We start from the raw sequence: 25,454 nt of genomic DNA on the forward strand, positions 1-25,454 counted from the left end.
TCGAGGAATAATGTTGTGAACAGCACTGTAAAGCATGTCCAGAGTTAGGGTGTTGGATGTTGTCTTTCAGCATCCCTAGAGATGTCGGTCGATCACGATACACTTTACGTTCCAGCAGGTCTTTATCAGCCACTGCTGGGGATGATGCGATTCTGTAACGTATAGGGGTACCTTTCATCCGTCACGGTAGCACTCACTGACCTTTTGCTGTCCAGCGCCATCTGTCAGACATTTTTTGAATTTGTTTTTTTTGTTTTAATAAAATTCCATGTCATTCCAAGCATGTTTGTTAATTTTTACATCTCTATCTACGTTATTCCGTGGTTTATTAAGTTTCCAAATTTATACTGACTTTTTGATCACTTGGTACACCTGAGTAAATTAGCTTACCACGCCTATTTTCATTCTTTGCTTTCGTATGGCATCATATTCTGGGGTAACTCATCATTGAGTAAATGAGTGTTCATTGCACAAAAGCGTGTAATCAGAATAATTGCTAGAGCTCATCCAAGATCGTCCTGCAGACACTTATTTAAAGAGCGAGAAATCTTCACTGTAGGCTCACAATATACACATTCACTTCATGAAATTTGTTATCAACAACGGGAACGAATTCAAAAGTAATAGCAGTGTACATGGCTACAACACAGGAGAAAGGATGATCTTCAGGACTGAAGGTTAAGTCTAACTTTGGCTCAGAATGGGGCAAATTATGCTGCCACAAAAGTCTTTGGTCACTTACCTAACAGCATCAAAAGCCAGACAGATATCCATATAGCATTTAAAAGGAAATTAAAAGAACTTCTTAATGGCAACTCCTTCTAGTAATTAGATGAATTTTCGTATATAGCAAGTGGGTAATTTACCCAACACTCACAAAAAATTAAAAATATTGAGTGTCATGTAATATTTTGTGTGATTTAATATCTTGTATTGAACTCCGTCTTCAGGCCACAAGTGGCCCACCGGGACCATCCGACCGCCGTGTCGTCCTCAGTTGAGGATGCGGATAGGAGGGGCATGTGGTCAACACACAACTCTCCCGGTCGTTTTGATGGTTTTCTTTGACTAGAGCCGCTACTATTCAGTCGAGTAGCTCCTCATTTGGCATCACGAGGCTGATTGCACCCCGAAGAATGGCTACAGCGCATGGCGGCTGGATGGTCACTCATCCAAGTGCCGACCACACCCGACAGCACTTAACTTCGGTGATCTCATGGGAACCGGTGTATCCACTGCGGCAAGCCCGTTGCCTAATATCTCGTATAGACACCTTTTATTAACCTGATACGTTCCACATCATTTAAAAGTGTCGTATTCATGATGTATGGAACAAGTACTAATCTAACCTAACGGGCTCTAGTCAAGTTACTATTTAGTCACGTTATTTCTCGCAATGGACAGCTCTACTGTCGAGTAAGAAAGAGGCAGCAGGTATGTATTTTTCGTCGAAACGCGCAGCGCAGAATCAGTTTAATAGATGTGAAAGTAGAGACACGTTTCCAAAATCACAATCGTTCAGGCGCCAGCATGATCCCAAAGGACGATGCACGGAGGTGGTCGTCGGCGTGTTGCCGGGAAGCGCCGTCACCGCCAGGAGAGGCCGCCCGCCGCCAGCGTCCAGGCGTACACAAACCCGGGTAGCAGCGGAGGCGCCCCGGAGATGACCTGCAGCAGCCACGCCAGCTGCGTGTCGACGCGGGCGTACACGCCGGGCCTGCGGTCGGCGCACATCATGCACCACGACACCACGCCCACCTGTCGCAGCCGACGGGCACAACCGTAGTGTCTCACAACGACTGCAGCAGCTGAGGCGCAGATTTCAGTTCAGTCTGTAGGGCGTCCACCATTGCATCTTCTACACGCGAATTGGAAGCCACGTTTCACAACACACGAGAGGGCAACCAGAAGTTAGCGAAATTGGAGTATTACTCGCAAATGGTTTATACAGAGGTGACAAAAGTCATGACATACCGATATGCACTAGTACAGTAGGTGGTAGCACTGTACGCACAAGTTGTCATTTGCACTCAGGTTATTCACGTGAAAAGGTTTCTGACGTGAATGGCCGCACGACGGGAAATTACACACTTTCTACACCTACATCTACATTTATACTCCGCAAGCCACCCAACGGTGTGTGGCAGAGGGCACTTCACGTGCCGCTGTCATTACCTCCCTTTTCTGTTCCAGTCGCGTATGGTTCGCGGGAAGAACAACTGCCGGAAAGCCTCCGTGCGCTCTTGAATCCAATTTTACATTCGTGATCTCCTTGGGAGGTATAATTAGGGGGAAGCAATATTTTCGATACCTCATCCAGAAACGCACCCTCTCGAAACCTGGACAGCAAGCTACACCGTGATGCAGAGCGCCTCTCTTGCAGAATCTGCCACTTGAGTTTGCTAAACATCTCCATCACGCTATCGCGCTTACCAAATAACCTTGTGACGAAACGCGCCGCTCTTCTTTGGATCTTCTCTCCTCTAGCAACCCGAGCTGGTACGGATCCCACACTGATGAGCAATACTCAAGTACAGGTCGAACGAGTGTTTTGTAAGCCACCTCCTTTGTTGATGGAGTACATTTTCTAAGGATCTCCCAATGAAACTCAACCTCGTACCCGCCTTACCAACAATTACTTTTATATGATCATTCCACTTCAAATCCTTCCTCACGCATACTCCCAGATATTTTACCGAAGTAACTGCTACCAGTGTTCCGCTATCGTATAATCATACAATCAAGGATCCTTCTTTCTATGTACTCGCAATACATTACATTTGTCTATGTTAAGGGTCAGTTGCCACTCCCTGCACCAAGTGCCTATCCGCTGCACATCTTCCTGGATTTCGCTGCAATTTTCTAATGCTTCAATTTCTCTGTATGCTACAGCATCATCCTCGAAAAGCCGAATGGAACTTCGGACACCATCTACTAGGTCATTTATATATATTGTGAAAAGCAATGGTCCCATAACACTTCCCTGTGGCACGCCATAGGTTACTTTAACGTCTGTAGACGTCTCTCCTTTGAGAACAACATGCTGTGTTCTGTTTGCTAAAAGCTCTTCAATCCAGCTACACAGCTGGTCTGATATTCCATAGGCTCTTACTTTATTTATCAGGCGACAGTGCGCAACTGTATCGAACGCCTTCCGGAAGTCAAGCAAAATGGCATCTACCTGGGAGCCTGTATCTAATATTTTCTGGGTCTCATGAACAAATAAATCGAGTTGGGTCTCACACGATCGCTGTTTCCGGAATCCATGTTGATTCCTACAGAGTAGATTCAAGGTTTCCAGAAACGACATGATACGCGAATAAAAAAACATGTTCTAAAATTCTACAACGGATCGACGTCAGATATATAGGTCTATAGTTTTGCGCATCTGCTCGACGACCCTTCTTGAAGACTGGGACTACCTGTGCTCTTTTCCAATCATTTGGAATCTTCCGTTCCTCTAGAGACTTGCGGTACACGACTGTTAGAAGGGGAGCAAGTTCTTTCACGTACTCTGTGTAGAATCGAATTGGTATCCCGTCAGGTCCAGTGGACTTTCCTCTGTTGAGTGATTCCAGTTGGTTTGAAGGCAGAATGGTAGTTGGAGCCAGACGCGTGGGACATCGGAAATCGTTAGGGGAGTCAATATTCCGAGATCCACAGTGTCAAGAGTGTGCCGAGAATACCAGATATCAGGCATTATCTCTCACCACAGACAACGCTGTGGACGACGGCCGTCAATCAACGACCGAGAGCAGCGCCGTTTGCGTAGAGTTGTCAGTGGCAGTAGACAAGCAATACAGCGTCAAATAACCGCAAAATCGATGTAGGACTAGCGACGAATGTTGTAGTGCCCCCAGAATTTTACGAAACTCTGAAGTCACTTGTGATCCAGCCGCTTCGAACACACGTTATTTTATAGTGGGTTGTAGCGTAAACAGATGTACACTGCAGCAGGACGTTATTTGTGCAGGCTAAGCGAAAAAGAAGAGTAAAACCGGGCCAACAAGTGATGCGCTCGGTTGCATCAAAGAGAAAAGAAAAACTTCCGGCCCAGAATTCCGTGGACGAATTTCATTCACGAAAAACATTGGTGATTGTTGTGTGTTGTGGAGAGACAACGGAAGAAAAAAAATGATTATTATTAATAGTGACTTGGTCTCCAGCACACGGACATGTATATTAGTATTGTATCGTTGAGAAAAAATTTAGTTTAATTTGGTTGACTTCAGTCGTGTGCAATGTCCTAAGAAAGTGTGGGCTTACTGTTTAATGTGGCAGTGAAATGGTGTATTGAATTTTGAATATAGAATATATTACCAGCAACTGAATTTTGAGAGGGTCTTTACTTGGACTAGATAATAGGATTTTGGAATAGTAGATGAATTTTCACCTTCTTCAAAATATAGAATCTTCGTAGAAGAGTTTGATGCAAACAGAAAATGCCGGAGCTGCGGGGAAGCTGAGACAGTATCCGGCATTCAAGTACGTAAGTTCACATTGATAGTCCAAGGAGCGCGGCTCTAAGTTTTAGAGAAGATACAACGGGGCACCGCAATGCGTCTGTGAGGACAGGCTGGGGAAATTTGACGTTGATGGGCTATGAAAGCAGACAACCGACGCAAGTGCCTATGCTAACAGCAGGACATCGCCTGCAGCTGCTCGTCTGCGGTCATGACCGTATCTGTTGGAACCTAGACAACTGGAAGATCTTGGGCTGGTCATCTGCGTCCCGATTTCAGATACTACGAGCTGATGTTAGGGTTCGAGTGTGGTGCAGACCACACGTATCCATGGATCCAAGTTGTCAACAAGGCACTGGGCAAACTGGTGGTGGCCCCATAATGGTATGGGTCGTGGAATGGACTTAGTCTTCTGGTCCAACTGAACCAATCAATCACTGGAAATGTTTATGTTCGGTTACTTGGAGACCATTTTCAGCCATTTATGGGCTTCATGTTCCCAAACAACTATGGAATTTTTATGGATGGAAATGTGGATTGTCACCGGATCACAAAGGTTCGCTATTGGTTTAAAGAACATTCAGGACCATACTAGCGGATGATTTGCTCACCCACATCGGTTGCTACGAATCCGTCGAACATTTACGGTACATAACAGAGAGGCCAGAGCATGCACAAAATCCTGCACCGGCAACACATTCGCGATTAAAGGGGCACCATGGCTCATTATTTCTACAGGGGACTTCCAACGATGTTTTGAGTCGAGGTCACAACGAGTTGCTGCACTACTCCGGGCAGAAGGTGCTCCGACACGATATTAGCAGGTATTCCATCACTTTTGTCACCTTTGTGGATTATGACGCAACTGGCCTTCATTACTCGATCTTGTGAGACTTTACACACTACGGACATCATATTGCGGTCGAATTCTTCCTTCTTCCCACGGTCGAAAAATCATACCAGTATGTGGTAGCTCATGGAAGTGTAACACAGACGATAAATAGTTTGGACAAGAAGAAAATAGAAAAAAAAATGGCTCTGAGCACTATGGGACTTAACTTCTGAAGCCATCAATCCCCTAGAACTTAGAACTACTTAAATCTAACTAACCTAAAGACATCACACACCTCCATGGCCGAGGCAGGACTCGAAGCTGCGACCGTAGCGGTGACGTGGTTCCAGACTGTAGCGCCTAGAACCACTCGGCCACTCCGGCCGGCAGAGAATAGAAGCTTTCGAAATGTCGTGCTACAGAAGAATACTGAAGGTTAGATGGGTAGAGCACATAGCTAGTGAGGTACTGAATAGAGTTGGGGAGAAGAGGAGTTTGTGGCGCAACATGATTAGAAGAAGGGACCGGTTGGTAGGACATGTTCTGAGGCATCAAGGGATCACAAATTTAGCGTTGGACGGCAGCGTAGAGGGTAAAAATCGTAGAGGGAGACCAAGAGATGAATACACAAAGCATATTCAGAAGGATCACATGAACTTCATGCAGCACATTCAGCATATTGGACATGCTTGCGAATGCCTCGATAACTAGACCTCTTCGCCAAAATGACGAATCTTGCTTTCCTTCTGCAAGGTGTTGATGAATTTCATTTTTCTAATGATAGGTGTTTTCATTGTTATGTATGTTTTCCATCTGATTTGCTTTGGCTTGTTCTCTCCTAGTTTCCCTGCTCCTTTGGTTTAGTGTTTTGACGCAGTATCGCTTCTGCTCTACTGTAAAATGTGTACAAATGAAGTATATATAAACATGAGCGTATACAGTCCTTGAAGTCATATTCAAATTTTTCTTAGTTTGCAATCTAGGATATGATCTGATTCGTTATCTTTCTGCTTTTAGTTTCTATATAATACAAAATAAAGAAAAATTAAAAAACTGAATAAATATAACAAAACTATGAAATACTTGCTCATACATATCACGGAGCTTGGTGGTGGTTTTTCGGCTATCTTCTCGTTTTTTTTCTTTCTCCTCTTGTTATTGTTTTGTCATCATAATTAATATGTTCTTCCGTTGCAGCTTATTTTACATGATGATCTGACTACGGGCAACTGAAGTTACAGGACAGTACCAAGTCACACTGTTTACAAAAAATAAACAGTAATGACTCAGTCCGATAGAGCGTCTCCCATGTAAGCAGGAGATCCAGGATTCGAGTCCCGGTTGGGGCACACATTTTAAACTGTACCTGGTGACAATTATCAACGCATGTAAGCAGCTAATGGTATGCATTTCATATTTGTGTGTTGTCTCAAGTAACAGATGGCACAGAGCACCTGGTGGCCTATGCATCAAGGTAAATTAACTCAGCAGAGAATAATTACTCTACGACAGAAAAGAAATGTTAAGCCTAATCTATGGAATCACCTGCTTCTAGTGTTGTCTTTATGGAAAAATGTCTCGAATGATAAAGGATCATGCTGGATTGCAATGGTTCCTGTGGGTGCAGGTACCATCTAGTAGGTTGACATGATGTTCGGTAGAAGTGAATGAGTTTGATTTTAAGGTCGTACACAAACCTGCTAAAAAGCAGTTGAATGCAGGCAGGTTAAGTAGGAAAATAACACTGTTACAAATCGAAGGTGATGAATAGCAGACGGCACAGTAGACAGATAGTGATGTAAGGAGATTAGTAAACAGTAACAGTTTTGTATACAGGATGGATTTCTGTGGAGAGAAACTAAATTGGTACCAAAGATGATGGTGCTTGCAAAGTCGAGATACAGAGTGTTGCAGTAAAAGGATGATCATGTGTTATCAGGTGACGGGGATGTAGGTCTATCAACAGGAGAGTAGCAGAGGGATAATGGTGAAGATTAGGAAGTCGAATGTGGACCAATATGTATGGAGTAACAAACAGTGGGCACAAGAGAGGTGATATGCGTGGGACAAGAGCACCATTGAAAAGGTTCTCTGAACAATTACCAAAGTTTCAGTCGCTTAATATTAATCTTTTTGATTCTTTCAACAATACAACTGCAAGGTATAAAAATGTACTTACGATTAATAGTGTGGCAAGCGTTAGGAAACAGTTTGACACCAAAGTTCATGGTATCTGAGACGATATTGACTGAACTGGGAACCAACTTAATGACGAATTTGTTCAAGGAATTGCGTAAGCATTTGGTGTGATAAAGCCGAGGACAGGTCCTTTACACCCTCAAGCTAATTGGAGAACAAAGGAATGCACAGAACTACATGGGAGATGCTATGTGGCTATGAGGGATCACAACATTCCAATTAGGATGTTTATTTAATGTATATCGTCTCAGTGTACAACACTAAGCAGCACAGGAATACAGTATTGTCACCTTTTGAGGTTTTTTGTGGTCATAAGATACCATCGATATTCTACATGCTAAAAAACAAGTAGAGTAAAACAGGAGAACCTGTTAAACACTTCATGAGAGCAATAAGGGAAATACGGAACAGGGTGCTCAACACCAACACCAAGGTGCTAGAAATGCAAGAAGAAGCAGAGAGCCATTCAGTAAGAATGCCACAGTACAAGGATGGTGAATGAGTCATGTCATTATCCTCTTATGCGCCAAAGGGGAAGACGAAAAGAATTTTCCCCAAAGTATGAAGGGCCTTATCTAATTGTGGAAACTAAGTCACCTTTGAACATCAAGATTTAGCTGCTGACGAGGACGACAGTTGCACATATGGGACGTGTGAAACAATTAATTTTTGCTCGTTACTTACGGTGTTGATGTTGTGATGTTCGTCTCCTTTGTTTGTAGTGTGGTAACACCCTGATTTCTACCACTTTACTCATTTCACAGGCATTTTTTGCGATTTTTCAAACTTGCACAGCGTTTTTGTCGCTATTTCATGTTGTTGTGGCTGTGTAGTATTCATTTGTTTCGTGGCATGTTTGTCTGGTGAAGCGCGCAGATTTGAAGCGTTGTTGGCGTTTATGTTGTTTGGTTTGGTGTGTGTGTGTGTGTGTGTGTGTGTGTGTGTGTGTGTGTGTCAGTGTGTATTTGTGTGTGTGTCTGTGGGAGGGAGGGAGGGGAGAGAGAGAGAGAGAGAGAGAGAGAGAGGTTTTTGTGGAACGGCATCTGGAGTGAATGTATTGTGCAGCGTGGAGGAGAGGGAAATTTAGTTCTGAGGACTGACCTTATGAAGTTTTGGTGTGGATGTTATTTATATAGTTCTTCAGTTGTGGCACAGAGGGTTTATTGCACAGTGAAGTGTATTCGTTTGCTTTTTTCTTTCCGTGGGCCACTGATTTTAGGATTTGACAGTTTTCTTTTATTGTTAATTTTTGGTGTACACTGTCACTAGTTTTAAGAATCCTTAAGACAGTTTCAATGTTTCTTTTATTGTGATAGCACACTATCACAGCCCAACAAACATTGAAACTGACTTAAAGTTTATTAAAACTGGTAACAGGCTATACCAAAAATTATCTGCACAAACACAAGATGGTTATAGGAGTATAATTCAGTTTTCTTTCCAGTAGCAGGGAAACAGTCATGGTACCATTGTTACGGTGTCCACATTATCCCATTAAGCAAGGGATGTTGAGGGTTCACCAGGGTAAATGTGTAGCGGTTCAAAGGACAAGACAGGTATGCGGAAATTGAAGAAGCAGAAGTGTTACAGAGTTGAAGTTACTGTTTATTCAAACAGTGAGAGAAAGTCAGAACTCATGCGCAGTGAAGCTGTTGGGTCAGAAAAGAGGGAAGAAAGTGAAAAGGTTTGAGTCAGATGGAAGTTGATTATTGATAACCGGGACATTGTGTGTGTTAATAGGGCCAACCTTCTGTCTACCTGCAACAACTTTGGGAGTAACCCATCCGAACATTTCATACTCTCTGTTATATTGGCCTGAGAAACATATAGAAGTATTACCAGGAGCGAATCTAACTGTGCTGAATCAGACTTTAGCACCCAGTTAATTCAGTCTGTAGACTAACTCATTAGCGAGCAGGATGGACGATTATCCATGGAGACATTGTTGCAGCATACTGATAAATACACGAAGAACCAGTACCAAAGAGAAACCACATTGACCAAAATTACACCAGGTACTGCAGTGACATGTATTACGTAAAACGTAGTCCTTATTTACACTAAAAAGCAGCAAAACACGAGACAAAGTTCGGAACAAGCATTATTCAAATCCCAATTGACTGCATTCCCAGAGCCTAGGAGGCAGTAGAGGAAACTGCAACAGCACCTTAAGCTAGAAGAAGGTGACGGGGCGTAGACAACGTACTGTGTAAGAGAAAGTAATGATAAAAATAATTTTGGATAAAAGTGGACCAGGGCTAACTGTGGCAGTCGCCAGAGAATTGATCATTGACGTTTGCATAAGGATAATCTAATTAAGGTGACCGAAGCTACTGGGTCTTGTCACAGATGAGGGCAATATAGCACACCTATCACATTTGTTCAGAAACACGGAGTAAGAAGTTGATTGTAGCAGCACCAGCCACAGGCAAGCGCAAATGTTACGCCTTACAAAATACAATAACGCCGTTGCAAGGGGAGCTTACTTGGTGATGTGTGGACACAGCTGACACAGCAGTATCCAAACGGAAGACGGCGGAACCCTCTCCACAGTGGGTGCTTTGGATGTGGTTAGCGTACTTGCCAGAAGGCACTGAAAAGCCCAGGTAAGCACCGCCTGAAAAGTATGAATACCTAGCCATTTTGTACTAAACTCTCTTGTATTAGTATCGCTGCTGTACGAATACAATCACAGAACCCTCTCTGGCCTGGATGCATGCACTTAAACTGTTGTGATGGTGTCATAAAGCCATTATATCCTCACCCGAGGCAAGCGCCGACCCATAACTGTTCTAAAAGGTCGTTGATATCCTGTATATTCATAATTGGACAGAGTTAATGTGCAAGGTGGCCCCATACTTGTTCAACTATGGACTGTGTGCTCTAGCATGCCACGAATAGAGGAACACTGTCCCGTTGAAAAATGACACTACGATACTGTCAATTGAGAGGTAACATATGATGATGCAGGATATCTGTCCCATACCAGTGTGCCGCCAGTTACCTGCTTAAGTCTTACCCTATTGCACCCCACACCATGACATCAGGACTAACACCACTGCTCCTCTTCAAAACAATAGGAGAATGGTATCTCTCCAGAGGTCGCCGCTATACTCTTTGATAATGGTCATCCGGGATAGTGCAGAACCTCGATTCATCGCTGAACACAATGCGACGCCATACATCTGCAGTTTACTATTCTCACCACTCTTAAAGTAGCCGTCGTATTGAGGTGTGAACGGCGGACACTGCAGGGAATTGTATTACACTAGTCTGTCTGTGGCTGGTCTCCGACCGATGTTGCAGAATGATGCACAATGTTGCAGGGAGAGTGTTACTTGTTCTCAGTTGGCAGGCACAAATATGAAGGGGTTATGGTGTAGTTGGTGCACAATAGCGATACTCCCTTTTGGTAATCAGGCGTGATTGACCGGAACCTTGACAAGTATGCCTACATTCACATTTGCATTATCAGACCACTGTCACATCTGAATGCGGCACAAATGTGGATATTCCACGATTATGACTTGCGGAGTGGATGGACACCCACAATGAGGTCCCTTTTTTACTCGCTCAAGTGACGATAACGCCGTCTCACACGAGTATCCTGCATCTCCATATCGTTCACAGTGATCACTCAACATCTTACTCTCTTCACGCCCATTGTACATAGAGATGCCAAAAGTCATGTGATGCCTCCTAACATTGTGATGACTGTGCAGCGAAGACGGATGCTAGCGATTTTTGAGCGGACAAAGCCCTGTATATATGGCCTACCACGGGGAGAAGTCGTCGAATAGACAGCGGAGGCTAACCAGCCTCTTCATACGGGCTAGCAGCTGGACTCGTGCGATAAACCCAGTTGACAGCCTCATACCCGCAACCAGCATTATGAGGAACGAAGGCCTCGCTGATCCATAAACCTGCAACCTCTATGAAAGCCCGAGTCGCACAAAGGCCTTGTAAAGTTGGAGCAGACGTGCTCTGCGGCTCCCCAAGATCTATGACTGACAAGTTTAAGGACGTTAAAAACCTTGAGACGTCTCAGTTTTAGTTCCTGAAAGTGTGGCAACCACTTAAGCTTCTCATTAAAAGTGAGGCCCAGATATTTCATATTTTTCTAACGAATGAGAACAGTATCCCTCAGTTAAAAAGAGAACAAGGGTGACTGAAATCGACACTAATAGATTTCTCGAAAGACCATTTAAATAGATATCTCGAAAGACCATTTAAAACCTATGTTGTTAGATCATTCTTCCACCCGCTTGATCGTCATATGTAATTGCCGAGCAATCGTTCCAGGGTTAGAGGACGCACAGAAAAAGAAGAAGTCGTCCACAAACAATAAAAAATGACAACATACACTGACTGAGAAAAAATTACAGCACAAAAAATAATGAATGTAGAGTAATGAAATTTCGGGAATACTTTAGTTCAAATGGTTCAAATGGCTCTCAGCTCTATGGGACTTAACATCTGAGTTCATCAGTCCCGTAGAACTTAGAAGTACTTAAACCTAACTAACCTAACCCTCCCATGAACCATGGACCTTGCCGTTGGTGAGGAGGCTTGCGTGCCTCAGCGATACAGATAGCCGTACCGTAGGTGCAACCACAACGGAGGGGTATCTGTTGAGAGGCCACACAAACGTGTGGTTCCTGAAGAGGGGCAGCAGCCTTTTCAGTAGTTGCAAGCGCAACAGTCTGGATGATTGCCTGATCTGGCCTTGTAACAATAACCAAAACGGCTTTGCTGTGCTGGTACTGCGAAAGGGGAAACTACGGCCGTAATTTGTCCCGAGGGCATGCAGCTTTACTGTATGATTAAATGATAATGGCGTCCTCTTGGGTAAAATATTCCGGAGGTAAAATAGTCCCCCATTCGGATCTCCGGGCGGGGACTACTCAAGAGGATGTCGTTATCAGGAAAAAGAAAACTGGCGTTCTACGGATCGGAGCGTGGAATGTCAGATCCCTTAATCGGGCAGGTACGTTAGAAAATTTAAAAAGGGAAATGGACAGATTAAAGTTAAATATAGTGGGAATTAGTGAAGTTCGGTGGCAGAAGGAACAAGACTTCTGGTCAGGTGACTACAAGTTTCTAAACACAAAATCAAATAGGGGTAATGCAGGAGTCGGTTTAATAATGACTAGGAAAATAGGAATGCGGGTAAGCTACTACAAACAGCATAGTAAACGCATTATTGTGGCCAAGATAGATGCGAAGCCCACACCTACTACAGTATTACAAGTTTATATGCCAACCAGCTCTGCAGATGACGAAGAAATTGAAGAAATATATGATGAAACAAAAGAAATTATTCAGAAAGTGAAGGGAGACGAAAATTTAATAGTCATCGGTGACTGGTATTTGAGTGTAGGAAAAGGGAGAGAAGGTAACATAGTAGGTGAATATGGATTTGGGGCTAAGAAATGAAAGAGGATGCCGCCTGGTAGAATTTTGCACAGAGCACAACTTAATCATAGCTGAAACTTGGTTTAAGGATCATGAATGAAGGTTGTATACATGGAAGAACCCAGGAGATACTAAAAGGTATCAGATAGAGTATACTGAATTTAATTGGTGAAAGGATAAAGTATAAAAATGCAGTAAATGAAGCAGGCAAAAATGAATACAAACGTCCAAAAATGAGATCGACAGGAAGTGCAAAATGGCTAAGCAGGGATGACTAGATGACAAATGTGTGGATGTAGAGGCTTATCTCACTAGGGTTAAGATAGATACTGCCTACAGGAAAATTAAAGAGACCTTTGGAGATAAGAGAACTACTTGTATGAACATCAAGAGCTGAGGTGGAAACCCAGTTCTAAGCAAAGAAGGGAAAGCAGAAAGGTGGATGGAGTATATAGAGGGTCTATACCAGGGCGATGCACTTGAGGACAATATTATGGAAATGGAAGAGGATGTAGATGAAGATGAAATGGGAGATATGATATTGCGTGAAGAGTTTGACAGAGCACTGAAAAACCTGAGTCGAAACAAGGCCCCCGGAGTAGACAACATTCCATTGGAACTACGGACGGCCTTGAGAGAGCCAGACCTGATAAAACTCTACCATCTTGTGAGCAAGATGTTTGAAACAGGCGAAATACCCTCAGACTTCAAGAAGAATATAATAACTCCAATCCCAAAGAAAGCAGGTGTTGGCAGATGTGAAAATTACCAAACAATCGGTTTAATAAGCCACAGCTGCAAAATACTAACACGAATCTTTACAGACGTATGGAAAAACTAGTAGAAGCCGACCTCGGGGAAGATAAGTTTGGATTCCGTAGAAACACTGGAATACATAAGGCAATATTGACCCTACGACTTATCTTAGAAGAAAGATTAAGGAAAGTCAAGCCTACGTTTCTAGCATTTGTAGACATAGAGAAAGCTTTTGACAACGTTGACTGGAATACTCTCTTTCAAATTCTAAAGGTGGCAGGGGTAAAATACAGGGAGCGAAAGGCTATTTACAATTATTACAGGAAGCAGATGGCAGTTATAAGAGTCGAGGGGCATGAAAGGGAAGCAGTGGTCGGGAAGGGAGTAAGACAGGGTTGTAGCCTCTCCCCGATGTTATTCAATGTCTCTATTGAGCAAGCAGTAAAGGAAACAAAAGAAAAGTTCGGAGTAGGTATTAAAATCCATGGAGAAGAAATAAAAACTTTGAGGCTCGCCGATGACATTGTAGTTCTGTCAGAGACAGCAAGGGACTTGGAAGAGCAGTTGAACGGAATGGATCGTGTCTTGAAAGAAGGATATAAGATGAACATCAACAAAAGCAAAACGAGGACAATGGAATGTAGTCGAATTAAGTCGGGTGATACTGATGGAATTAGATTATGAAATGAGTCACTTAAAGTAGTAAAGGAGTTTTGCTATTTGAGGAGCAAATATAACTGATGATGGTCGAAGTAGAGAGGATATAGAATGTAGACTGGAAATGGCAAGGAAAGCGTTTCTGAGGAGGAGAAATTTGTCAACATCGAGTATAGATTTAAGTGTCAGGAAGACATTTCTGAAAGTATTTGTTTGGAGTGTAGCCATGTATGGAAGTGAATCATGGACGATAAATAGTTTGGACAAGAAGAGAATAGAAACTGTCGAAATGTGGTGCTACAGAAGAATGCTGAAAATTAAATGGGTAGGTCACATAACTAATCAGGAAGTAATGAATAGGATTGGGGAGAAGAAAACCGTGTGGCACAACTTGACCAGAAGAAGGGATCGGTTGGTAGGACATGTTCTGTGGCATCAAGGGATCACCAATTTGGTATTAGAGGGCAGCGTGGAGAGTATAAATCGTAGAGGGAGACCGAGAGATGAATACACTAAGCAGATCCAGAAGGGTGTAGGTTGCAGTAGGTACTGGGAGATGAAGCAGCTTGCACAGGATAGAGTAGCATGGAGAGCTGCATCAAACCAGTCTCAGGACTGAAGACCGCAACAACAACAACTAAACTAAGGCCATCACAGACATCAATGCCCGAAGCAGGACTCGAACCTGCGACCATAGCGGTTGCGCGGTTCCAGACTGAACCGCCTAGAACAGGTCGGCCACCCCGGCCGGCACGTTAGTCTACGTAAGATATTTAAGTGACTAAAATTTCAAAAATCACAGTTTAATGTAAGTACGAGATAAGCCATTGCAAATGTGAAATGTTGGCACATAAATATCGGGTGTAAGCACCACAATGTTTGAGTATAAGCATGCAAAGTGCGTATACTGTGTTGTACAGGTGCCGGATGCCAGTTACTGGGATGTAGTTCAAGACCTGTTGCGCTTTCTCGGTCAATGTTGTTTGTGATTACGTTGGAGTTGTCGTCCAATGATGCCCCATATGTATTGGATTGGAGACAGATCTTGTGATCGAGCAGCCGATGGCAACATGTCTACATTCTGTAGAGCATTTTTTGCGTTACAACAGCAGTATGTGGGAGAGCTTTATCCATTTGGAAAACACCCCCTGATATGCTGCTCAAGAATGGTAGCAGAACAGGTCACACCACGAGACTGATGTATAAAAATGCAGTCAGGGTCTGTGAGATAGACAAGAGAGGGCTTCTGTTGTCATACAAAATCACATCCCAGACCATACAGCTCCAGGTGTACGTCAAATGTATGCATCAAGCAAACAAGTTGGTTGCAGGACCTTAACTGGCCTCCTTCTAACCAACAGACGGCCACCAATGTCGCCAAGACAGAACCCGCTTTCGTCAGAAATCACAACAGACCTCCACCCTGTCCTCCAATTAGCTCTCGCTTGACACCTCTACAGTCGCTAGTGGCGGTGGTGTGGGGTCAGTGGAAAACACGATACACGGATTCTGGCTCGGAACTGACTTTGAAGTAACCGATTTGTAAAGTTAGTTTTGCACTGTGATGCCAACTACTACTCAGGTTGCTACTGGAGATGCATTACGATGCACCAGAGTGATATGCCGGACACAATGATCTTCCCCATTTTTCTTCTCGATAGCGCCGCTTAGCCGTCCGAAACCCGGTCTTTTACGACTGTACATACTCGCGACCACCATCGCCAGCAATTACGTACAGTGCCTACATTCCTGCGCAGTCTTGTTGCAGAACAAACATCGAGCTTCTCGTAGCCTTGTAATACAACCTCGTTCAAACTCAGTCAAAATCACAGTACAGCGTTACGCCGATGATATTCTACGTCCCTTTTTGCTGTCCGTCCTGGAAAGCCATCCTGGGTTTACATTTCGGAAAGATAATGCCATTCAGCAGACGGTGAGAGTGCTTGGACCTGCAAGGTCGCCGGATGTCTTCCCAATTGAGAACTTTTCGACTATTGGTGGCAGGGCACTCCTATCAGGTCGGGATTTAGAAGATGTAACGCTCCAATTGAACAGAACTTGCCACTATATCCCTCATGAGGACATCTAACTCAGTTAATCAGTGCCAAGATTAGAGAAGTTGCTAAGGTGGACCAACATGTTAGTGACTTGCTCAGTTTGTGGAGCTCTTTCTGTTGCATAAATCACCATTTTTTAAAAAAATTGTTAGCATTTTTTCTGTCTGTATGTGTACGCCATATCTGCCGATCTCCGTCCCATTCGGGTAATTCTTTCGTGGTGCACCGTTTTCTCTTTTGGCTGAGGGTGCGTTACGCCAATGGTATTGTTGGTGCCCAGTCGACAGAATTCATCACTAACGACTGAATATTGCTTTTGCTCATGTGCCTACTGCCACACAGCAACGTTATTCGCCAGGGTGTTACTCCAGCTTCGGCGGTTATAACTGAATACAAATGAATTTTAAAATATGTAGATGTCTCTTGTTACTCCGAATCCACTTAGAACGCCGCACGTTGTTGTACAGTCATTCTCCAATATCGATTCTTTATATCGACCAACGAGGGATTCACTATGACGAAGTTTACTTCCTTCCAAAAATGATCGTTTAAGTAACTTTAGCTCCTGCGAGGGGCGTTTAATAAGTAAGGAAACACATTTTTTATTGAAATAAGCTTGGTCTGATTCCAGTACACCAAATTACTCCCCGCTTTGTCGGCTACAAAACCCTATTTTTCAGCACAATCTCCTTTCAGTGAAACGGCATTACGGCACGTTGCTGAGAGGGGCTGTATGCCCGCGTCGTATCATTCTACAGGTTGACGTCGGAGTCAACGCTTTGCTTCATCAAGAACCTCATCATTATGCACGTACTGTTTCCTGCAGAATTGTTACTTCGTGCAAGGAAGTGTCCAGGCATCTCGGAGTGAACCAAAGCAATGTTGTTTTGACATGGAGCAGATACAGAGAGACAGGAACTGTTAATGACATGCCTCGCTCAGGCCGCCGAAGGCCGCCCAAGGATGGGATAAACAGACGAGGTCGGAAAGTGCGAGATCCGGGACGTACGAGGGTAGTCCCAAAAGTAAGGTCTCTTTTTCTTTATAAGTAAATAGACCTGTTTATTTCTACAATGGTTTACATCAGTTTACAGCTTGAACATTTAGTGATTTTTCGACATAATCACCATTTCCGTTGATGCATTTTTGTTGATGCTGTTGCAGTTTTTGTATGCCCATGTCATACCAGCTCGCCGCCAAGCTGTTCAGAAAGTTACGAACTGGCGTGATTGATGCTTGGTCTCAGGTATAAAGTGGTATGCCCAGGTTTCGTCACCCGTGACAATTGAGTCCAGAAAGTTGTCCTGTTCGGCTGCAAGGCGGTGAAGAAATGTGCGGGAAGCATCAACTCGTGGCCGCCTGTGTGCCTCAGATACCAAGCGTGACACCCATCTTGCGCACACCTGCCGGTAGTTCAATGTTTCCGTTAAAATTCTGTGAGCGGTGCTTCGGGAAATCTCAGTAACCAACGTGCAGAGATCATCCAGTGTTATCCGTCGATATTCACGCATGCTTTGCTCAACCTTCAACACTGTCTCCTCAGAAACTGACGATCTCCCGCTCCTTTGTTCGTCGTGAATTTCGGTCCGACCAGCTGCAAACTCTCTACACCACTTACGAACATTTTTGACATTCATGCACGACTCATCATACACTTCCGTCAACTGGCGATGGATTCCAATCGCCGCAGTGCCCTTTGCGTTCAAATACCGAATAACTGCGCGCAATTCGCACTTAGCTGTAACATTCAACGGGAGGTCCATTCTCAACGGCTGCTAAGACAAGGCCGAGCGCCACAGTGCGGCGTGCTCATGTTTACACACAGCGTTGAAGCACTCTCCATAATAGTGTGACCAACTGCCACCCATCTACAGCTACATCTACATAAATACTCCACAATCAACCACACGGTGTGTGGCGGAGGTACCTCGTACCACAACTAGCATCTTCCTTCCCTGTTCCTCTCCCAAACAGAACGAGGGAAAAATGACTGCCTATATGCCTCTGTACGAGTCCTAATCTCTCTTATCTTATCTTTGTGATCTTTCCATGAAATATAATTTGGCGGCAGTAAAAGAGTACTACAGTCAGCCTCAAATGCTGATTCTCTAAATTTCCTCAGTAGCGATTCACGAAAAGAACGCCTCCCACCCGAGTTCCTGAAGAATTTTCGTAACATTCGCGTGATGATCAAACCTACCATTAACAAATCTAGCAGCCCGCCTCCGTATTGCTTCTATGTCCTCCCTCAACCCGACCTGATAGGGATCCCAAACGCTAGAGCAGTACTCAAATAGAGGTAGTATTAGGGATTTCTAAGAGGTCTCTTTTACAGATTAACCACATCTTCCAAAAATTCTACCAATGAACCGAAGACGACTAACTGCCTTCCCCACAACTGCCATTACATGCTTGTCCCACTTCATATCGCTCTGCAATGTTACGCCCAAATATTTAATCGACGTGACTGTGTCAAGCACCACACTACTAATGGAGTATTCACACATTACGGGAGTTAGCTGCCATTCTTTACACCAATCACAAATCCCGTCCAAGTCATCTTGTATCCTCCTACAGTGAATCATCGACGACACCTTCCCGTACACCACAGCATCATCAGCAAACAGCCGCACATTGCTATCCACCCTATCCAGAAGATAATTTATGTAGGTAGAAAACAACAGCGGACCTACCACACGTCCCTGGGGCACTCCAGATGATACCCTCACCTCCGATGAACATTCACCATCGAGGAAAACGTACTGGGATCTATTACTTTAGAAGTCTTCGAGCCACTCGTATATTTTGGAACCAATCCCATATGCTCGTACCTCAGTTAGGAGTCTGCAATGGGGCACCGAGTCAAACGCTATCCGGAAGTCAAAGAATATGGCATCCGTCTGATACCCTTCATCCATGGTTCGCAAGATATCATGTGAAAAAAGGGCGAGTTGCGTTTCGCAGGAGCCGTGCTGATGCGTGGACAGCAACTTCTCTGTCTCAAGGAAATTCATTATATTCAAACTGAAAATATGTCCGAGAATCCTGCAACAAACCGATGTTAAGGATATTGGTCTGTAATTTTGAGTATCCGTCCTTCTACAAACAGAGTTCTGTACTTATAAAAAATGGGAGACCTTACTTTTGGGATTACCCTCTTAGAGTGGATGAGGAACAATAGCCGGCCGCGGAGGTCTCGTGGTTCTAGGCGCGCAGTCTGGAACCGTGCGACTGCTACGGTCGCAGGTTCGAACCCTGCCTCGGACATGGATGTGTGTGATGTCCTTAGGTTAGTTAGGTTTAAGTAGTTCTAAGTTCTAGGGGACTAATGACCACAGCAGTTGAGTCCCATAGTGCTCAGAGCCATTTGAACCATTTTTGAGGAACAATAGTCCACTGAAATATTGTGAGCTACTCTTGGGTGTGCAAACTTCTGTCAGGTCTTCCCTTGTCATAGAGAAGGAGAAACTCGTTTGTATATTACTCGCAACGTACCGGATGAAGTCGTTTCTTCTTTTTCATGAGGGTATCGCATTACACTTCAGAGTTGATCGTTGCGCTTTGGGGGAGGTCACCAAACAGAGTAACATCATGAGAGTCTCAGATCACCGTCGTCACGGCTTCACCGGCTGAGGAATGCGGCTTTGAACTTTTTCTTCGGGGGAGAGGTTGTGTGGCGCCAGTCCTTGGATTGCCGTTTTGTTTCCGATTCGAAGTCATAAACTGATGTTTCCTCTCCTCCGACGATGTTCGACAAAAAATTGTCACGATCAGCCTCGTAACGCGCAAGCAGTTCCGGTCTGATGGTCCTTCGTTGCTGTTTATGGTCTTCCTGTTAGGCGGCGAGCAACCGAGCGCGCACACACCTTTGAGTACCCGAATTGTGGGATGAGTGTGTCAGCACTAACAACAGAGACGTGCTGTTGTATAGGTGTTTGATTGTGACCCGTCGGTCGTCTCGAACTACAGTCTTGCCACGTTCCAACATTGCAGGAACGACAGGGGTGTGCGACCGACCAGCGCACGGGAGATTAGACAGGTCTGCGTGACCTTGTTGCGGTGATGACAGACTCGCCGAACGACGCACCGTGCTTTTGTTCACTGCCAGTTCTCCATAGAATTTCTATATGTGCCTGTATATATCAGCGATGCTCTGGGTTTCCACCAGAAGAAACTCAATGACAGTTCTCTGTGTGGAACGCACCTCCGTTACAGAACCATTTTTGAGGTTACGTATACAGGGTGATCCATTGATAGTGACCGCGACAAATATCTCACGAAATAAGCGTCAGACGAAAAAACTACAAAGAAAGAAACTCGTCTAGTTTGAAGGCGGAAACAAGATGGCGCTATGGTTGTCCCGCTAGATGGCGCTGCCATAGGTCAAACGGATACCAACTGCGTTATTTTTTAATAGGAACGCCCATTTTCATTACATATGCGTGTAGTACGTAAGGAAATATGAATGTTTTAGTTGGACCACTTTTTTTCACTTTGTGATAGATGGCGCAATAATAGTCACAAACGTATAAGTACGTGCTATCACGTAACATTTTGCCAGTGCGGACGGTATTTGCTCCGTGATACAATACCCGTGTTAAAATAGACCGTTTACCAATTGCGGAATAGGTCGACATCGTGTTGATGTATGGCTATTGTGATCACAATGCCCAACGGGCGGGTGCTATGTATGCTGCTCGGTATCCTGGACGACATCATCCTTAACCGGATAGTTACGTTATTTAAGGAAACAGGAAGTGTTCAGCCACATGTGAAACGTCAACCACGACCTGAAACAAATGATGATGCCAAATTAGGTGTTTTAGCTGCTGTCGCTGCTAATCCGCACATCAGTAGCAGACAAATTGCGCGAGAATCGGGAATCTCAAAATCGTCGGTGTTGAGAATGCTACATCAACATGGACTGTACCCTGTTTCTATGCACCAACAATTGCATGGCGACGACTTTGAACGTCGTGTGCGGTTGTGCCACTGGGCGCAAGAGAAATTACGGGACGATAACAGATTTTTTCCACGCACTCTATTTAGTCATTCTATTCAGCTATTCTATTAACCAACAGCGGTAACCTACACCGGCATCATATGCACTATTTGGCAACGGAAAATCCACGATGGCTGCGACAAGTGGAACATCAGCGACCTTGGCGGGTTAATGTACGGTGCGGCATTACGGGAGGAACGATAATTGGCCCCCATTTTATCGATGGCAATCTAAATGGTGCAGTGTGTGTTGATTTACTACGTAATGTTCTACCGATGTTACTACAAGATGTTTCACTGAATTACAGAATGGCGATGTACTTCCAACATGATGGATGTCCGGCACATAGCTCGTATGCGGTTGAAGTGGTATTGAATGGCATATTTCATGAAAATTGGATTGCTCGTGAAGCACCATACCATGGCCCGCACTTTCACTGGATCTGAAGTCTCCTGATTCCTTTCTGTGGGGAAAGTTGAAGGATATTTGCTATCGTGATCCACCGACAACGCCTGCCAACATGCGTCAGCGCATTGTCAATGCCTGTGCGAACATTACGGAAGGAGAACTACTCACTGTTGAGAGGAATGTCGTTACACGTATTGCCAAATGCATTGAGGTTGACGGACATAATTTTGAGCATTTATTGCATTAATGTGATATTTATAGGTAATCACGCTGTAACAGCATGCGTTCTGCGAAATGATAAGTTCACAAAGTTACATGTATCACATTGGAACAACCGAAATAAAATGTTCAAATGTACCTACGTTCTGTATTTTAAATTATTAAACATACCTGTTACCAACTGTTCTTCTAAAACTGTGAGCCATATGATTGTGTCTATTAATGCGCCGTCTATCACAAAGCGCGAAAAGTGGTCCAACTAAAACATTCATATTTCTTTAGGTACTACACGAATATTTAATGAAAATGGGGGTTCCTATTTTAAAAAATGCAGTTGATATCCGTTTGACCTATGGCTGCGCTATCTAGCGGGCCAACCATAGCGCCATCTGGTTTCCTCCTCCAAGCTAGACAGGTTTCGTTCTTTGTAGTTTTTTTCGTTTGACGCTTATTTCGTGAGATATTTTGCCCCGTCACGATCAATGGACCACCCTGTAGTGTCACCAGCTCTCGGAACTTCACGAAACTATAGGGGCTGAAGTGGGAATTTTCCACGATGTCCCACAACAAATTTTTCATTTTTGCAATAGAAATTTGCCGAGGAAAAATGTGTTGCATTACATATTGAATGCCCTCGTCCATTACAAGTATATGTTCGTTTTCATTATAGCGCTCTATCTCGGCTAAGCGAGCGCGTCTCAAAATTAATAACCGACAGTGTGGCTTGATGAGGATGACAAAGACAGTATCATTAGTTTACAATTTGTCGGGAGAAACTGTTGCATGCGGTTCCCATACAAATGCACTGCACCAGAACCGTCTCGAAAAATCCGAGTATTCATTTGCCTTCCCTAACACTGACGGCACGTTTGTCATATCATTTCATAGCCTTACCCGTTAGTATCTAAGCTTTATGCCACGCTGCACAGGTTAAGCTTAACGCTATCGTGTAGCTGCTCTTGTTGGTAAGCATCAGCTTTCATTCTTCCGTGACACATCTTACAAATGCTGGATACCCCACACTTTAAGGGCCACAATTACGAAGATGTTAGCGGTCCTAAGTTAAGTATTTGGAGATACGGAACTGACGGTCAGAAATGAATAGCTTAGTTTCTGTAACATAATTACCAATTTATTTGCCAATATCGCTATGCTTGTTTTACAGTTTTTTATTATACAGTAGACGATCAGAAGTACCCGACCACCTTCAAAACATATTTTCCTTTTAAGGTGCATTGTACTGTCACCTACCGCCAGAAACTCCATTTCAGCGATCTCAGTAGTCATTACATATCGTGAGAGAGCAGAATGGGGCGCTACTCCGAACTCACGGACTTCGAACGTGGTCAGGTGATCTGGCGTCAATTGTGTCATACGTCTGTAAGTGAGATTTCCATACTCCTATAGATCACTAGGTCCACTGTTTCCGATGTTATAGTGCAGTGGAAACGTGAATGGACATGTACAGCACAAAATCGTACAGGCCGGCCTCGTCTGTTGAGTGGCAGAGACCGTCGAGAATTGAAGAGGGTCGTAACGTGTAACAGGCAGACATCTATTCAGACCATCACTCAGGAATTCCAAACTGCATCAGGATCCACTGCAAGTACAATGACAATTAGCGCGAGGTGATAAAACTTGCATTTCGTGGTCGAGCGGCTGCTAATAAGACCCACATCACGCTGGTAAATGCTAAATGACGTCTCCATTGATGTAATGAGCGAAAACATTGGACGATTGAACAGTGGAAAAACGATGTATAGAGTGACAAATCACAGTACACAATATAGCGATCTGATGGCAGGGTGTGGGTATGGTGAATGCACGGTGAACGTCATCTGCCAGCTTGTATAGTCCCTGCAACAAAATTCGAATGCGGTGTTGTTACGATGTGGTCGCGTTTTTCACGGACGGGGCTAGCACCCCTTGTTGTTTTGCGTGGCAATATCACGGCAAAGACCTACATTGATGTTTTAACCACCTTCTTGCTTCCAACTGCTTAAGAGCAATTCGGAGATTGCGTCTGCATCTTTCAACTCGATCGAGCACCGGTTCATAAATCACGGCCTGTGGCTGAGTGGTTACACGACAATAACATCTCTGTAACCGACTGGGCGACACAGAGTCATGACCCGAATCCTCTAGAACACCTTCGTGCCAGGCTTCAGCGTTTTTCATCAGTACCTCTCCTCAGTGCAACACTCCGGGAAGAATGGGGTGCCATTTCCCCACAAACCTTCCAGTACCTAATTGAACGTATGCCCGCGAGAGTGGAAGCTGCCATTAAGGCTGGGCCAACACCATATTGAATTCCGACATTACCGATGGTGAGCAGCACGAACGTGTAAGTCATTTTCAGCCAGGTGTCCGTATAGTTTTGATCATATAGTGTGTAAATGTTAACTGTTATCCTTCGTTTGCAGCGAAACCGAGAAATAAAATAAAATCTTATTTCATAATTGTGCGATTGTCGCAACTTTCCGCTAAAACTGCTTCTATTAAATTTACTGTAAGGCATAAATTTGTTATTGCATGTATTATGGACCGTAATCGTTACATCACAAAATGTTTCCAATTTTTGTCTGTTGGCGTAGGCAGCCATCCATGACACTTCACAACGTTCTGTGTCTTCTTTATACACAATTTGTGTAATCTTCGCACTTATGACTACAGATTGTGTACTACTTTGATGTTCAGATAGATATGTTAATTTAATTGTTGAAGAAAGGTTTGACCCAGTTACATTAGTTGTAATTGAAGTCATGCAGTGCAGACCGCCATCTGGCGATAAGTCTCAGCACTAGCCTCCATCATATTCCAAATCCGGTCGGCAGTTACTCTGTGGCCGACAAAAATGGCGTTATACCACGAGAGGCAAGATGTGGTATGTATCTGTTTTGTTCTTGCCATTCGTACTCAAAGATGTAGATACAACGCTATGTCCACCTCTATAGCTGTGCAGCAAGGAGTACCCGTTGTCTAGAGGTAGCGATTTTGATTCATAATCAAACGTATTTGGTCCCGGGTTCGATCCCCGCCACTGCCTAAATTTTTTCGCCGGCACGGTTAACTCAGCGTGCTCAGTCAGAGGGTTAGCTGTCCTCTGTAATAAAAAAAAAAAACTGATTTAATTGATCAACGACGAATTGAAACGGGCGTCTTGCGACGTCCGCCACGAGCAGAAGCAACGAACAAACACGAACAAAATGAGATTAAAAAACAGTGGTCACCGTGACGGATTGCCGTCCTACGGACCTGGGTTCGGATCCCGGAGTACTGACCCAGAAATTGTTCAATATTATAAAAACTATTGTGCGGTACTAAGAAAAGTTATTAAAAAGTCCAGAAGCATGTGTATCATGTCTGAGATCAGTAACTCTGATAATAAAATTAAAGCAATTTGGAATATTATTGAAAGGGAAACAGGGCAACCAAGAGCACAGGAA

At 44.0% G+C, this 25,454-nt stretch overlaps 1 protein-coding gene across 1 annotated transcript in view; it reads right to left on the bottom strand.

Moving 5' to 3' along the window:
- Positions 1 to 1,587: 1,587 nt before the first annotated feature.
- Positions 1,588 to 25,454, bottom strand: part of LOC126336068 (trypsin-like) — an 86,664-nt gene continuing 62,797 nt past the window's right edge. The window contains exon 4 of the mRNA XM_049999549.1: positions 1,588 to 1,758. Within this exon, the coding sequence (XP_049855506.1) occupies positions 1,588 to 1,758 (171 nt within the window). The remainder of the gene's footprint in view (positions 1,759 to 25,454) is intronic.

This window comes from Schistocerca gregaria, chromosome 2 (assembly GCF_023897955.1).
Source record: "Schistocerca gregaria isolate iqSchGreg1 chromosome 2, iqSchGreg1.2, whole genome shotgun sequence".
In the NCBI taxonomy this organism is placed as follows: domain Eukaryota; kingdom Metazoa; phylum Arthropoda; class Insecta; order Orthoptera; family Acrididae; genus Schistocerca; species Schistocerca gregaria.